The 15,575-nt window shown below is 65.5% G+C and overlaps 2 protein-coding genes across 2 annotated transcripts in view; one reads left to right on the top strand and one right to left on the bottom strand.

Moving 5' to 3' along the window:
• DNAJA3 (DnaJ (Hsp40) homolog, subfamily A, member 3) overlaps window positions 1-8,675 on the top strand; it is a 13,636-nt gene extending 4,961 nt beyond the window's left edge. The window contains exons 5-10 of the mRNA XM_012731830.1: window positions 3,047-3,194; window positions 3,504-3,568; window positions 4,113-4,241; window positions 4,599-4,714; window positions 5,111-5,208; window positions 7,664-8,675. Of these exons, the coding sequence (XP_012587284.1) occupies window positions 3,047-3,194; window positions 3,504-3,568; window positions 4,113-4,241; window positions 4,599-4,714; window positions 5,111-5,208; window positions 7,664-7,686 (579 nt within the window). The 3' untranslated portion in view covers window positions 7,687-8,675. The remainder of the gene's footprint in view (window positions 1-3,046; window positions 3,195-3,503; window positions 3,569-4,112; window positions 4,242-4,598; window positions 4,715-5,110; window positions 5,209-7,663) is intronic.
• Window positions 8,676-9,763: 1,088 nt separating this feature from the next.
• On the bottom strand, window positions 9,764-15,451 carry NMRAL1 (NmrA-like family domain containing 1). The gene is made up of 5 exons (XM_012731668.1): window positions 15,338-15,451; window positions 13,411-13,653; window positions 11,591-11,840; window positions 10,782-10,972; window positions 9,764-10,026 (listed from the first exon to the last, which is right to left on the bottom strand). Exons 1-5 carry the CDS (start codon window positions 15,449-15,451, stop codon window positions 9,847-9,849), a joined length of 978 nt encoding a protein of 325 aa, XP_012587122.1. The 3' UTR covers window positions 9,764-9,846.
• Between the last annotated feature and the right edge of the window lie 124 nt (window positions 15,452-15,575).

Below are 15,575 nucleotides of genomic sequence, written 5' to 3'. Positions count from 1 at the left end.
CGTAGCGTGGGCGCCCGTCTGTCCTTGGCCCTGGCACCGCCCTGCGTCCTGGCCGCACGCCCGTCACCGAGGCAGTTGCCCCCGGCCGGGCCTGTGTGTCTCCGCACCGGGCGCTGGTCCCTGCACGGCTGCGCCTGGTCTCCTGGCCGCCCGCCCGCGCCACGTGGCCACGCCGTCTCCGTCAGCACCACAGGGCTCGCTAGCACTCCGTACTGCGCCTGGAGTTTTTTCTGATAAAGGGCAGTCTGGCCTGATCGTTGTCAGTCCGTGTGCTCAGGGTCTTACACCGAAAGTGGCCTTGTCTGTGCTCGTGTCGCGGGCAAAGGCCCTCCTCACCGACACGTGCCGCTCAGGACCGCTCTGCCTTGGACCGAGGGGCCGCAGTGCGACCCCACCCGGGCAGCGTCCTGGCCCCGGGTCTCCGCCCCTTCACCCTCCGCAGTGCAGCCCCGGGGCGCCGCTGGGCTGCTCCAGCCTGTGCTGCCCCTCAGGTGGCTTCCTGCCGAGGGCACCGGCAGGTGCCTCCACCGAGCACTCAGACATGTTCCTGCTGCGCGTGGGGTGGCGCAAGGGGTGTCAGCGCTGTGGGGCGCTCCACAGCACTGCACTGTGACATGGTCCCGGCCGGGGGGGGCCCCCAGGGCGCAGCAGCCCCTCCTGTCCTCACACTGCGCCCCCCTCGGCTGTGGGTTTCCGTGGGTCCGCCTGTTCTGCTCCCCATTCTGTCTCTGGGGAGTCCTCTGGCCTGCACCCCAGTTCTTGTGTGTGTAGATAAGTACATTTTTTAAGAGAAAAGAGGGTAGATGCTCCTGCTAGCCCCACTGTGGCGCTGAGTGAGTCAACTAACACCTGTTGTCGGAAGTGTCATTTCTTGTGTTATGTCTCAAACAAGTACCAGCATATGCAAAGCATGAAAAATCCTGTGGATACACAGTTGCACTCAGCGAGATGTAAGTCTCCCTCCGGCCTCCACTGGCCCGTGAGCCCCCCGCCAGAGGCGCCCCTGCTGCTGGCTTGTCTGGGGCCACTCACGTGGCTCCTTGCTCCCCGGCAGCGGGCGTGTCTGCACCTGGCCTTCGCTTTGTTTCGGCTTCTGGTGTATTTGGACATGCTCTGTGGGTCTGGCGCTCGCTCTTTCCTTCACGTGGCCATCTGCTTAGCCCCCCTGGGCTCGGGACAGCACGCCTGGGGGCGCAGCCTGGCCCACCCAGCCCACACTCCCGTCCTCGCCACTCCATTCGCATCGGGTGCGACCTTCGGTTCCTTGCCAGTGAGGCCATCGGTCCTTCTCTTGCTCTCAGGGAGCTAGTCCTCTGCCCTGGCCTGAGTTTTTCCCCTAATTTGTCGTAGTCTTTTGACTGCTTTGCTTCCATGTGTAGTTTTCAGCGCGGTGCAGAATCATCCTTGCAGTTTTCCGCAGCCTTCAGACACGTGCTTGCGCATTTGCTGGGTCGTTTGAAAGGTTTGACGCTGCATAGGGGTCTGCTGGTGGGTGTGCCCAGCTTACTGTAAATACTTGGGCTGGTGAAGGACCCGTTTCAGCTTGACCTGAGAACACGGAGCTGGTGTTCCTCTGGAGGGCGCTCGTGGGGTGCGGAACCCCAGACTTGGAGGTCTTTCTGTTGGTTATTCTGGTTCTCTCACTTCAGTCCCTCCTCCAGGGCCCTGTGTTGTTATCACGGATCCTTTTGGGGAGTACTTCTCTAAAAGTGTCATGTTCGAAGCTGGAAAACGCTTGTCACATGTTGCCATGGAATTCCTGTTCCTGTGACCTGTGAGGGCCCCTTCCCTGGGCGTCTGGAGAAGGGCAGTCTCCGGAGGAGGCGGGGAGGCGCTGGGGCTCGCCCCGGCGGGGCTCGCACAGGTGTCCGGGCCGCTGCGGGGCCGGGCTGGCCCTGGGAACAGCGCCGAAACGGCCCCGAGCTTCCTGCGGCGTGGCGGCAGCACGCGCTGGTGCGACGTGGTACCCGTCGGCCAGCCTGTGGCTAGCTGTGGAGGACTGGACAGCCTCAGCGACCCCCGGAGCAGCGGGCTCGCGCTGGGGCGCCTCGGGTGAACATAGAAACGGCCACGCGGCTGCGGAGCTGCGGCGGGGTGCTGTGGGGCCCGCGGGGCCTGTGTCTGTGTGCAGAGGGTCAGGGCACGCAGCCGCCGCAGGCCGGGTGTGTCCCGCTGTCTTGCTTCAGTTTGATGCCACGAGCCTGCTACCTCAGGCCGGTACCGGCACCGCTGCGACCCTCCCCCGCCTTCGGGCACTGCCCCACCAAACACAGGCGTCCGAGAAGGTCCTTTAGCGCTGAGAGGTGACGATTAAGACGGAGAGGCTGTGGCGGGGTGTTCGTGACGTGTCACGAAGGGAGTGAGAGGGCCGGCTGCGGGGTGACGCGGGGGGCCCACTCTCACAGTGAAGTCTTGGCTTTATGGAGACTTTAGGGAGTGCTTTGTGGAAGGGACACCCCAGACTGGGAACCGTTAAGCGCTGGCTCCTTGGGGCCTAGGTCCTCGAGGAGACGGCCGACATTTGCTTTACAGACGGTGTCCTTTGGTCGGCCACACCAGCACGTATCCGACTGTGCACACCTAGAGAGACTCGGGTGAACCAGTGGTCACGTCTGCCTGTGCCAAAGGGACAGGCCCCAGTGTGGGAGGGCCAGGGGCTGAGGAGCCAGGCCGGTGGGGCCGGGGGGACCCCAGGGGCAGTTGCTGACTCAGCCCTGCTGCTCTCAAGCGGGAGCAGAGGGGCCTGTGTCCCCTTGGAGCTCCGTGAGCAGCGGGGTGCTTTGCTTTTGTGACTAGGAGATGGGTGTGCTCGGGCCCCGGGGCTCTGCAGCCGGGCAGTCTCCCACCTCCGGTCTCACAGAACTGCGTGGGCGTTCAGAGTCGGGAGGCGGTTCTGGACCCGAGGAGCAGTCTGCCTCCCCTGCGCCCCCCCCCCCCCCGGGTGCGCACCCAGCCCAGGCTGCTGGCGGCCGTCTCACGGCCCTCGGCCCAGACCCGCCGTCCCTTCGCCAGTTGCTCGGTGTCCTATTCTGCTTCTTTTCGCCAGGAAACCATAAACACGGGCCCTTTTGTGATGCGCTCCACGTGCCGGAGGTGTGGCGGCCGAGGTGCCATCGTCACCACGCCCTGTGCGGTGTGCCGGGGAGCCGGCCAGGCCAAGCAGAGGAAGAAAGTGGTGATCCCTGTGCCAGCTGGTGCGTCCCTGGCTCTCGCGGCACGGGGCTGTGTGGGGTCCGCGTGCCCCCGGGCGCCTGCTGCCTGCCTCGTGGCCTGCCCTGCCGTTGGGCTCTGCGGGGCGGCTCACACGGCTGCGGTGGGCCGGGTCGCCCTCTGCCCCCCACTTCCGGGTGGCGCCCTGCAGCACTCGCTCGGTGCGGGGACCTGGCGGGAAGCGCCGGGGGGGTGGCTGCTCCTCTGTCTTCTCTAGGCAGAGCGCGGGGTGTCTTGGGGGGATGCTCCCCAGGCGGTCCCTAAGTTGTGCCCTCCCAACCTTGGCCTGGCAGGCGTCGAGGATGGTCAGACTGTGAGGATGCCCGTGGGGAAGAAAGAGATCTTCGTCACCTTCAGGGTAGGTGGCTGTGCCGGGCGCCGTTATCTTCCGGCCCCACGTGTGTGTGAGGGGTGTTGCCATTTCAGACCTTTCTCGAAGAGAGCCCTGAGACGGGTGCAGAGAAAAGTCAGAGAGAATTCACTCTCCCTGTCCGGCAGCAGCAGAAAGGGAGAGGAGTCTGGGGGTGTGCTGGGGGCCGAGGACAGTGGTTACCGGCTGCCAGCACTAGGCAGCTTGTCCCCGTGACCTTTCAGAAAATGAACTGCCTCGCCTCGTGCGTGTTCGAGCCTGTGTCTCCACACTTCCAAAAGTTTTTAATTTGCAAGGTTTTTTTAGTGTTCAGGAAAGCCAGTTTTCAGTCATGACTGTGAACGTGACCTGAGCGGAGGGGCTGGGCCGGCCCTGGGGTGTGAGCGAGTCCCGGTGTGCCTCCTGGAGCTGGGGGCCTGGTTGGCTGTGTGCAAGGCGGCTTTCTCCCACTGCCTTGCCCCGAGCCCCACGTGCGGGGCGGGGCGGGCCCGGGGCCCTCAGTGCTGACCTGCCTCCCCTCTTGCCGCCCCAGGTGCAGAAGAGCCCGGTGTTCCGGAGGGACGGCGCAGACATCCACTCCGACCTCTTTATTTCTATAGCGCAGGCCATCCTGGGGGGCACCGCCAGGGCCCAGGGCCTGTACGAGACCATCAACGTGACGGTGAGAGGGCGAGGCGGGCCGTGCCGCTTGCACCGCCACTCGGGGCCCTGAGGCGGCTTGGGCCGGGGGCCAGCCGCCCGTCGGCCCTAGGGGTGCTGTCTGATCCCCAGGGTGGGCACCCGCTGGGGCGCTTCCCTCCGGGGCGGCGTGCACCCCGGGCCCCCTCAGGCTCTCTGCACTCGCCTCCCCAGGGTCCTGTTGCAGGTTCGGGCTGGGGGGCTGGGGACCAGCCCAGTTTAGTCGGTTTCCACATGGACTGGGCCGGGAAGCGAACATGGGGTTCTTTGCAAGGAGTGTTGGTCTGTGTGGAGAGGTCCGCGCACTGGCGGCCCCCACAAAGCAGGGCTCCCGCCCTAGATCCCCCCCGGCACCCAGTCCGACCAGAGGATACGGATGAGCGGGAAGGGCATCCCCCGGATCAACAGCTACGGCTACGGCGACCACTACATTCACATCAAGATTCGCGTTCCAAAGTAGGTGCCCCCGGAGGGCCGCCGGGCTGGGGGGGCCCTCTGCCCAGGGTGTCCTGCCAGGGAGCGCAGCGGGAATGGGCAGCCTCCAGGAGCCGTGGGCCGTGAGCGCGTCTGGGGACGCCGAGCCGGGGTGCGGTCGGTTCCCTTGCCGGCGCTCTCGGGATGCTGGCCGTGGTGGGGAGACAGCTGTGCTGGTCACCGCACCTGACGCCTCACCCAGAGAGCAGCCTGCACAGCTCCCCGGAGAGCCCCTCCTGCGCACGCCCCAGCCACAGGGCAGCTGTTCACACGCCTCACGGGGCCAGGTTCTCTGGGCAGGCGCTGGGCGGCTGGCTCGGGTGACGGTGGGCGCCGCCTACCCCGGCCGGGCGGGACACACGCGTGCTTGGCCTGCAGGAGGCTGACGAGCCGGCAGCAGAGCCTGATCCTGAGCTACGCCGAGGACGAGACCGACGTGGAGGGGACAGTGAATGGCGTCACCAGCACGAGCACTGGTAAGGTGGCCACGCGTCCCCCCGGTCTCGGAAGGTGGGCCGCTGGGAAGCTGGGGTCTCCTTTCGGGGAGTTCTATGAGCCCCCCAGGCGCACAGCAGTTGGAGGCGCGTGGGCTGGGGGAGCCGGGGCCAGCACGGGCCGGAGACTCTGCGTGTGCGTGTGCGTGTGGTGGCCGAGGCTAGCGGCTCGGGGCTGCCGGCCAGAGCGAGCGGGGCCAGAGGGCCGCCCTCGATTTCTGGCCTTGGTTCTGCCACTCGCCTGGTGGCCCTGGGCACACTTCTGCACGAGCCCTCGCAGCCCCTGACGTGAGACGCCTTGCTTCCCGAGCTCCCGAGACGCCACTGGCCTGGGGCACGGCCAGCGCAGCAGCAAAGCTGGCGCCCCGCAGGGCAGGCCCGTGAGCTGACCACGAGCAGTGATCCTTGACGCCAGCCCCGGGGTCAGGCTGTCTGGGCAGGGGCTAAGCGTTAGCGCCCTGGCTCTGTGTGGCGGGGGGCAGGAGCCCCACTTGGGCCTGGGTGGCCGTCCTGCGGGGTCGTCGGCCTCACCGCACAGCTCGCCTGCTCCGCGAGGCCTCTGCTGTTGCCGCGCCCCCAGCGCGTGGGCGGTCAGGCCCCGTTGAGCGTTGAGCGAGAATGCAGGGGGCGGTGCCGGCCGCGCAGCCCAGACAGGCTGCCGCCTGCCCCCGCCTCCTTTCCCTGTCTGCAGGCTGGAGTTCCTGGGGAACCTGATTCAGAGGGTTCTGCTGTGAGTGAGAGAGGTCGTGGGTAGTGCTCAGCCTGGTGGCTGTGTGTGAGGCCGCCCGCGCGGGGTCAGTGCCCCACGCCTGTGCCATCTCCTAGCAGAGACACGACGAGACTCGGTGCCCTCCCGTGTCCCAGGGGGCCTGGGGGTGATGGGGGGGTTTTTGGTGTGTGGGTTCCTTTGTGCTAGAAGCGTCCTCTTTGGGTACTCAAGCCTGTGTGTGAGGACATGGGGTGTGAAGTCCCAAGGGGCACCCCTGGCCTGTACCCCTGCCAGTGGGCAGCCTGCTGTGCTGTTGTGCTGGATCCCCGGGGGCCGGGCCTCAGCACCTCTGTGCTCGGGCCACGGCTGGCTCTCGGGGCAGGCCGGATGCAGAGCTCCCGCTGTGCCCGCACACCCCGGGCCGGCTACCCCCACCAGGCATCTTGGAGAGCAGTAGCCCGTTGTGACTGACGCTGCGGGACAGCACTCTCCGGGTGCGAGCCGCGTGCCCAGTGCTCCGAAGCAGTGAGCAAGGCCTGCGCCCACCCCGGCGCCTGCCCGGTGCGCCTCAGAGCTTAGGGGATGTGTTTCTGCACAGGGGCCCCTCGTGGCAGCTCCCCTTTACCCGAGCATTCCCCTGGCAGGAAAGAGCCGGCCAGTGACACTCAGGCCCACTGCCCTCCTCGGACGGGACGCGCCGGGAGGGCTGCGAAGGCCAGTGAGCCCTGCGTGCGTCCGGAGACTGCTCAGGCTGCCCCTGCGTGTCCTCTCCCGGGGCGGGGCGTGGTGGCTGGGGCCCGGGCTTTGGGGTGAGGCTCCTTGGGTTTGAGCCCACCAGCCTCCCTGGGCCTTGGCGTGGCGGGATGACCTGTGCGCCCTGAGCGTGAGGGCTGCTGTGGCAGCTGCGGCCTGCCGGGGGCCGGCTCTCGGCTGCGTGTTGGTGACGACGGCTCCGCTCTGCCCTGCCCCCGGGGTGGTGGCTCGAGGGACAGCCGGGGTCCCTGTTGCAGATCGCACGACCGCATCAGTCACCTGAGCGGCCAGCTGGGAGTCGCCCCCCCGCAGTGACACTGGGCGACAGCCGGCCCGGCGGCAGAGGTGGGCAGGCAGGGCGGAGGCGTGTGCCCTTGACCCCAGTTCTTTCCGCTGTTTGCGCCCAGGTGGCGGCGCCGTGGATGGCTCCGCGGGAGGCCAGGCTGGGCCTGAGGCTGGGGCGGACAAGGAGGGCTTCCTTTCCAAAATTAAGAAAATGTTTGCCTCCTGACGCCCAGCCCAGGTAGGACGACCCTCGAGGTTTCTTCTCCTTGTTTTCCTCCGAGCTAGCCCCGTTTTCCCTGCTCTCGTGGACTGGTGCCCGCCTGCCTCAGAGGCGGGAGAGGGCCCGCCTGAGGCCTGCTGTAGATCCGCCTCAGCCTCGCCTTAGTCTCATCAGCCTCGCAGGCACCCAGGACAGGCGTCTGGAGGGGGCCTGACGGCCTGCGCCCGGCCCGCGGCGGCCTCCGCACCCGGTTCCCGCAGTCTCAGAGGGCGGCCCCGCAGGCCCCCACCGGGACTCGGATCGTCTCCTGTGTGCACAGGCTGTGAGGCTGGGGGCTGTCGGGCCCCGTGCGTGTCGCTCGGTGTCTCGGGGCCCACGCCGGGCGTGCTGCTCCCTGGGGCCGGGAGGCAGCGCTCACCAGGGACGCGCCCCGGGAGGCGGTGGGACGTGACTCTGGTCTCTTGGCTCAGGAAAACGGTCCACTGGGAACTAGGCCGGAGCGCTCCTCATGCCTGAGCACGTGAACGGGAGGAACCGAGAGCACCGCGGCCCGCAGGCCCTGCCCGCCCCGCCCAGCCGTGACCCACCGCAGAGGCCGCGGCCGCAGCGGGGCTGGGGGACGTTTCCCGCCCGGGTAGGTAGCGTGACCTCGGGCTCAGGCCCAGGGCGGCCGCGGGAGACTTGCGGAGCAGACACGCTCGTTTGAGACTGAATGTGCTGGAGCCCGTAGTCAGAGAATTAAAGGCCATGCTCAGGCGCAGAGACGCGGCCGGCTGCTTTCCCGTCGTCCCCGGGCGCCCGGCGCTCCTTCCCGACAAGCCTCTCCTCGGCCGCCCACAGCACCTTCGGCCTCCAGGAGCCTCGCTGGCTCCTCTGGAGTCGCTTTCAATTCCAAAGATACCGAGCACTGGAATGGGGCGCCCTGGGGCCAGGGCAGGGTGCCACTCCCTCCGGCCTTGAGGGTGTGCTGCCACCCCTGAGCTCTGTCTGGCGGGGTCTCCCTCCCCCACGCAGGGCCCGTGGTCCCTGCTGCTGGGTCCCGCTGTCGGAAGCCAGGTGGGGGTGGGGCCCCTGCCCTTTGGGCCACAGAGCCGTGGGGCCGCCCGGAGAGGGCCCCCTGCCCCCCCCCCATCCCGGGCTCGCCAGTCTCCCCAAACCGCCGCTGGCATCCGTCCTGGGTGTATTTATTCAGTGCTCAGAATCATTGTCTTCTCCTGTGTGAAAGCCCAAAAGAGGAAGCGCCGCCTGCCGCCGAAGGCGCCCCCAGCCCCCCCAGCGACCAGGCCATGCTGTCCTGGCGGGGCGTCCGGCCTCCCAGCCCCTCTGCCGAGGCCGGTGCTGGAGAGGACTGTTTCCTTTTTGTTTTCTTTCACAATTTAACAAAAATAAAGCATCTACTAGTGTTTGAGTTAAGAATGTAAGATGATTCTGTATCAATGTAAATAAGATTATCTACAACAAAAAGATACTTAAAATCTAAATTGTGGTCATTTCTTCTCTGAAAGCCCAGACGGCCTCTGCGGGTGAACTGGGCCGAGTCCCTGGTGTCCTCCACCCAGCTGCCGGCCTGCTGGCCTCTGCTGGGCCCTCTCCCGCCCAGGCCACGTGCGCTGATCTGCATGATGTTCTGGAGTATGTTGTGTGGCTTTTCTCTGGGGCTCGCCCCACGGGCATCTGAGGCCTCCCTGTCCCTCCGGAGGCGTTTCCCTGCCTGAGTCCCAGAGAAGAGCGGAGTGTGCGTCTGTGCGTGATGTCACAGCTGCAGTCAGCGTACAGGTTTAGCAGTTGAACAGCGTGGGGTCGGGCCGCCGTGGCCCTGGGCTGATGGGTGGGGTGGCATCCGCCAGGTTGTGCCACAGGCTGGGAACGGCCCAAGGGGCGTGAATGGCCCATGGGCTTCTCCCGGTTCCTGACCTCGTCCCAGCACTGCCCGAGCCCGAGGGCAGGGCCCGAGGGCCCGCCTGCCGCCCCTCAGACAGCAGGAGCCGACCGGCCTCCCTGCGGCCCCTCCTGCCGCTCCGCGCATCTGGGATCCTGCACGCTGGCACTGACGCTTGGCCCAGCACGCTGGGGTGTCCACAACTGCGTTCCCGGGTCAGCTCACGGAAATCCAGGATGTCGGGGCTGTGGTGCCGGCTTCCACGCCCAGCCCCGTCCGACTCTGGCGGGCCTGGTGTTCTTCAGTCCGCCCTGAAGCTCACAGGCTTCCTGGGGCCGCACTGGAGGGCAGGCGCCCAGGCAAAACGGGTGACCGGCTTGCTGGTGCGTCCTGGGGCTGGAGGGCCGTGGCACTCGAAGGCCTCCCTGCTGGTGGCTGTGGGGGCCCCCGCTGGCCAGGCTCCATGGCCTGAGGGAACCACAAACGCGGCAGCAGGCTGCTGGAGGCCTCTGGGGGCCCAGCCGTGGCCTTGGGTCGTGTGCCATGTGCGTGTCCAGAGGCCAGATGTTCACGCCCCTTTGTTGTGGGGGAGGGGCCTGGGCCTCCCCAGCTGCTACAGCTGCCACCCCAACCCAAGGCCCAGAAACAAAGCCCCTTTCTTCTGGAATCCATCGGTGGGGACAACGGCCTTTATTGAAAAATAAAATTGTAACACAAGAAAGGATGGGGGGGGCACCGCCCCAGCCGGGGGCCAGCCTGAGGGGGCAGGGAGGGTCACGGCCAGGCAAAGTCGCCTTTGTGCTGCTCCAGCCACTGCCCCAGCGTCCGGGCCTTGGGGTTGAGCTGCAGGGTCAGCTCCACATCCCTGTCGGGTCGCAGGGCGTAGAAGCGGAACATGTTGGCGAGGTCCCGCGCGCCGGGGAAGCCCAGCTTCTCGTAGTCCTCAGGGGTCACCTGGGAGCAGAGGGCGGTGAGCGGCCAGCCCCCGCCCCTGGCCCTCGCTGGTGTCCCCCTGGGAACCACCACCCCAAAGAGAAAATCCAAAAACCACGTTCTAGGTCAGTTTAAATCCTGCTCTTTCAAGGTCAGGGTGAAGCGTCTCAGCCCGGACCGAATCTTGATTCCCTCTCAGGCCTGTGTCTGGCTGGTCACAGCGGAGTTAAGACTAAGGAAGATTGGGGAGACCTTTCGCTGGCCTCCCACGGGGGTGGTGCTGGTCACAGGCTGGGTCTAGGGGTGAGGAAGTGGAGGCGAGTGGGCTAGGGTCTAGGCCCTGGGGCCACAGCGCGGGGGTGGGGGGCAGGCGGGGCCAGGCTCCACCCCCAGCGCCCCAGCTGGGGCCCCACATGGTTTTGTCTGGGAATGACCTGGAGATGCCCGAACTTCCTTGAATGACAAGCTCTTACTCGTCACAGGAGCGACAGCCATGGAGGGGGCGAGGGCTGGGTTCTGGACAGGTGGGCTGAGGGTCCGTGGGGGCAGCTGGGACCACCCAGCCAAGCCAACGGCGTCCAGGGTGGCGCGAGCCTTCCCGCCCAAGAGCGGTCCAGCAGGCCCCGCTGGTCCACACCTCCTGTCCCTCCTGCCCGGACACCCTCACCAGCGGCCAAACCGGAAGCCAGGAATTGCACTGGGCGGCCCCCGTGGCTCCCAAGCCCAGCCCACGTCTCCCTCACGGGACACTGGGCAGCTACGGCCCCCGTGCCCACCTTGGCGTCCTGCACGGCCCGGCCCGTGTGCTTGGAGAGCAGCTGGGCATACTCCCCCGCTGTGTGCCGGCAGGTGCTGAGCCCCAGGCTGCGGCCGACGTGTGCTTCCGGCGTCTTCAGCAGGCTGAGCACCGCGGGACCCAGGTCGGCCACGGACATGCCATCCATGGGCACGTCGCCCATGGGCAGGCCTGGGGTGCACAGGGAGACCGGGGCGCTGGCAGGTGTCCGGCCCGCACAGTGCCCTCTGAGGGAGGTTCCCCCCACCTGGACTCGGGGCCCGCAGGCCGCCCCCTCTTGGGGCGTGGGGGAACAGAGGCAGTGGAGGCGACGGGCAGCACGCTCTGCCCGGTCGGGCGTCAGGCCCAGCCTCGTGCTCGTTCTGGGGGAGAGCGGTTCCACCGCTGCGCCTGCCTGTCTGAAGGGGCCACACGGCTGCCTGCTCCAGCCACTTGGGGTTTGCCGGCTGAAGCTGCCCCTCAGACTGAGCACGTGGGGTGCGCGACCACGGCCTGGCAAACTAGAGGGCCCCACCGAGCCATTTACGAAAGTAGGGGTGCCGCTGTGTGCTTCGTGCTCGGCAGACTGCCTCGGCGCGCGTCACCCAGTCCCCTCTGGTCTGGAGGACAGGTGCCCGTCTGCGGCGTGACGGCAGAGCCTGCCGGGGCGCATCTCCTCGTCTCCCCGGGGCAGCCCCACGTCTGTCCCACAGGGCCAGGAGCCAGGCCTCTGACCACAGCCCGCTGCCCACGCCCACAGCGCCCACAGCGCCCACCGCCCTGTGGGGCAGAGCTGAGACAGGTACTCACTCAGCAAGTAGCCCTTCCCGTCCGGGGCTTTCTGGGGCAGGAAGTAGGAGAGGAGGTTCTCAAAATAGCAGGGTAGGCGCACGCTGGTCATGGGGACGCCCAGCTCCCAGAAGTACTCCTCCACCTCCCCTTTGCCGTCGAAGTGGCCCGCGGCCAGCCTCCCGGCCGTCAGCTTCTTGATGTTCTCCAGGCCACTGTAGACCACGTAGCTCAGGCCCAGGCGCTTGGCCACATTGGCCAGCAGCTTCCCCTGGTGGGAGGAAGGGGGGCCACAGCTGAGCAAGGGTGCCGCCCTCACAGCCGGGGCTTTCCGACCCGCGGTGCGGGGCCAGGAGCCAGCACCACGCCGCCGTGGCGGGCGCCAGCTCCCAAACCCCCCTGGGCCCATAAGACCCCGCGGGCTGCCGCACCCAGGCCACCCTGCTGGCCCGCGCGTGGCACATGCCCCCGGCGTGCGGGGGTGGAGGGCTCGGGGTCAGGCACGTGGGCTTGGAGCTCAGACCCGGCTCTGCAGGGACCCAGTGTGTGGTCCAGGAGGCAAGACCTGACTCCCAAACCCCCCTGGGCCCATAAGACCCCGCGGGCTGCCGCACCCAGGCCACCCTGCTGGCCCGCGCGTGGCACGTGCCCCCGGCGTGCGGGGGTGGAGGGCTTGGGGTCAGGCACGTGGGCTTGGAGCTCAGACCCGGCTCTGCAGGGACCCAGTGTGTGGTCCAGGAGGCAAGACCTGACTCAGCCTCCAGCCTTGGAGACCACTGCAGAGGGGCCGAGGGGGTGAAGTGTGACCTCAAAACCCCACACACATCAGCGCCCCGGCAGCTGTGACGACCGGGAAGAAAGGTCTCTGCAGATCTGCGTGGGAGCAGGAGCTCGGCTGCCCCGACTCCCCTGCCGTCCTATGTGCCAGACGGGGCTTTGCTGATCAGAGCAGACAGGAGCAGGCCCGGGAGTGGGTGGCCACCAGCAGCTCCCCAGAGCCTCCAGGGAGCACGGCAGGGCCGGCGCCTCGACGCTGGACTTCTGGCCTCCAGGACGGAGACAGATTCCTGCTGTCTAAAGTCACCGGGCTTGTGGTCATTTGTTACAGCAGCCCGGGGACACTAGTCCAGGCTGTCAGGCCTCTGAGACCAGATCAGCTTCAAGCAGACAGGACGGCTCTGCCCCTCGTGGAGCGGACCTCCAGGGAGGGCTGCAAGTGGAGGAAGGTAGAGGCTAGAACTCTGGAGACCACTGGCCTGGGCCCATCTCCCTTGAGGATAGGGGGACCCCAGCAGGGTGGGCCGGGGCGAGAGCTGTCGCTCCTGATTCTCAGCCTGGTGCCTTTGTGCTGGCCCTGATGACATGCCCCGGATGCCCGAGGGCCTTCAAGGCCCAGGTGCCGGGCTGGGGGCCCATCCTCGAGGAGACAGAAGGCGACCAGAAAGGCGATATGGGACTTTTTGGAAAGATGGAAGTGTTTTACGGTGGCAGTTACCTGGGCATATCAGTTTTTGTGTATCATCAAACTGTAGCTGTGCGTTTTATTATAAGACACTCAGTAGAGTGGGGAGAGGGTGTGTACTAACGGGGGCAGGGTTTCTTGAGGGTGATGAGTGTTCTGGAATTAAGGAGGGGCACTGACCTATGTAGTGTTTGAAGGGTGACTTGGATAGTATATAAGCGATGTTAAAAGTTACTGTAAGAAAGCAGCAGCCCCTGCTTGCCTCGAAGTCCAGGAGGGCTGCATGGAAGAGGGAAAGGGCTGCTGTGGTCAGTGGTGCCCGGCAGAGGGTCAGCCCCTCTGGCAAGCTGGAAATGAGGCTCCCTCCGCCTGCCCTCACCTGCTTGACCTCCTGCTCCTGGCTGCAGTTCTCCCAGTAGTTAGTCACGACGAAGGTGGCGTGCGCCCCGGCCAGGGCCCGCTCCATGCTGGCCTCATCATCCTGGTCACCCCGCACTACCTCTGCGCCCCGCAGCTGCAGCTCCTTCGCGGCCCTCTGTCCAGGGTTCCGAGTCACTGCGCGAACCCTGAATGTCCCGTCCTCCAGGAGCGCGCGGGCCACTGAGCCAGCCCCCCTGGGCACCTGCGGAGAGCAGGAAGGCCCAGAGGGTGGCGGCTGCCTGGGAGCCTGGGTCCCCGGGAGCGCCCCCAATCGCTGCCCGCTCGTCCCGCCAGACAGCCTTGCAGAAGTGACAGCTTGACTGAGGCAGAGCCCACACGGGCCTCGCCCCGTTAGGGTGAGCGGCACAGTGGCTGTCAGTGTCTCCGGCTTCTACTCCTGTTGTCAAACTGGAGCACTTGCTGTGCCCCGAAACGTATCCTGTCCCCCCACTCACTCCTCATCCCACCCTCATCCCATCCCACAGCGCCCCCACCACTACTCTGCTGTCTCTGTGGGTTCACCTCTTCTGGGTGTTTCACAGAAACAGCATCACACACGGGGGGCCCTTTATGTCCAGCTCTGGTCACTCAGCACCGCGGCTCCAGGTGCCCCCACCTGAAGCAGGTATGACACCCACACCTTTCATGCAGATTTTCTTAATGTATTATGAATCATTTAGCACATAAAATAGATACCAGCAGCCATGTACACACCACTTAGCTCCAGAAGTCAACTGTTACCCATGTCCTCTTTTAAAAGGGAGCAGAAAATTATAAGAATCATCAAAAGAGGAGCATGCCCCTGGTGGTGCAAGGGGTTAAAGGGCAAAACTAGGGAGCAATCAGATCTGCCACCCGCAGCAGGGCGCCACCCCCAGGGCAGAGCAGACCTCTGCCCTCTCAGGGTCTCCGCTGCCCCCTCAGAGTGTTTCAGAGGCTCCTCCCCTGTCCTGCTCCCCACCCTCACACCCCCACACTTCTGGTCTCACCCCAGATCTTGTGTGCATAAGTAATCTTTCTTTTTTTTTTTAAAGAAGAAAATAAAAAAGCAGCCACACATGCACCCATGCGCAAGAACCCAGGCCGCAGCTCCGTTTGCAGTGGTGGAAATCTGCGCACAGCCTGACTCTCCTTTGTTAGGAATCTGGTCAGGTAAGTGACAAATCCACACAACCGTGACTGCAGTCTGTGGCACATCTATTGTGGGGCTACGACGGGTGACTGTGGCACATTTTGGAGTGCAAAAGACAAATAACTTGCCACAGCCACCCTCCCACATTTCCAGTGGGGGTGTAAAATGCTGCCGTTGCTTGGGAAACAGTCCCGCAGGTCCTCCAAATACCAAGCCCGTGTGAGCCAACAACTGCACACCCGGGAGTGAGACAGCCGTCAACATGTATCTCGCACATGGGGTTCACAGCATTATTCATAGCAGCCAGCAAGTGGAAACAAACACGTCTGCAGTGGGCCGCAGTGCGTGAGTGGATAAACCACCTCTGGCCGTCCCACAGTGGAGTAGTTGTCAGTCATGGAGAGGCGCAGTGTGTATATATATTTGATAAGACATATCTATGTATATATATTCGATAAAACATACGTGTGTATGTATATATATATGTTTATTATAGGAAGAAGAAGGTGGGGCAAACCAAGAGGCCGGCAGGTACAAACACATGTAAGTGTGAATAAACATGTCCTAGACAGGGTACCCAAGCATCCCGACGCAGCAGTGGGTGGGGCGCCGGGGCCAGGCGGGGTTAATGTTGCTACCTGGGCATCACCACCCACATACCTTACAGCCAAGAAAGTTTAACAAAATTCAAAGGGAGCCTGCTCTGGTCCGGCCGCGCGCACGCCCCTTTCCTGGAGGGGGGGGTAGGCAGCACCTCGCCCCCACCGCGCGGGGGAGGGGAGCCCTGGTCCGGGGGCGGCACCCGTGACCCTTTGGGGTTTGGCTCACCTGTGGCTCCGAACACCACCACCAGCTTCTGGTCCGCCATGTGGGCGCTGCGGGAAACGCGGTGGCCGAGGCCTGGGGATCGCAGAGGCGCGGAAGTGAAGACAGGATCGGGGTTCCGGCCCCCACCCCCACTACCCGCGCACACCCGGGATGCCCCGTGCCCC

Source organism: Condylura cristata, unplaced genomic scaffold (genome assembly GCF_000260355.1).
Source record: "Condylura cristata isolate star-nosed mole 26May11 unplaced genomic scaffold, ConCri1.0 scaffold00032, whole genome shotgun sequence".
In the NCBI taxonomy this organism is placed as follows: domain Eukaryota; kingdom Metazoa; phylum Chordata; class Mammalia; order Eulipotyphla; family Talpidae; genus Condylura; species Condylura cristata.
Note: the sequence above shows the minus strand (reverse complement) of the source record. Positions and strands in the feature narration are given on the sequence as shown.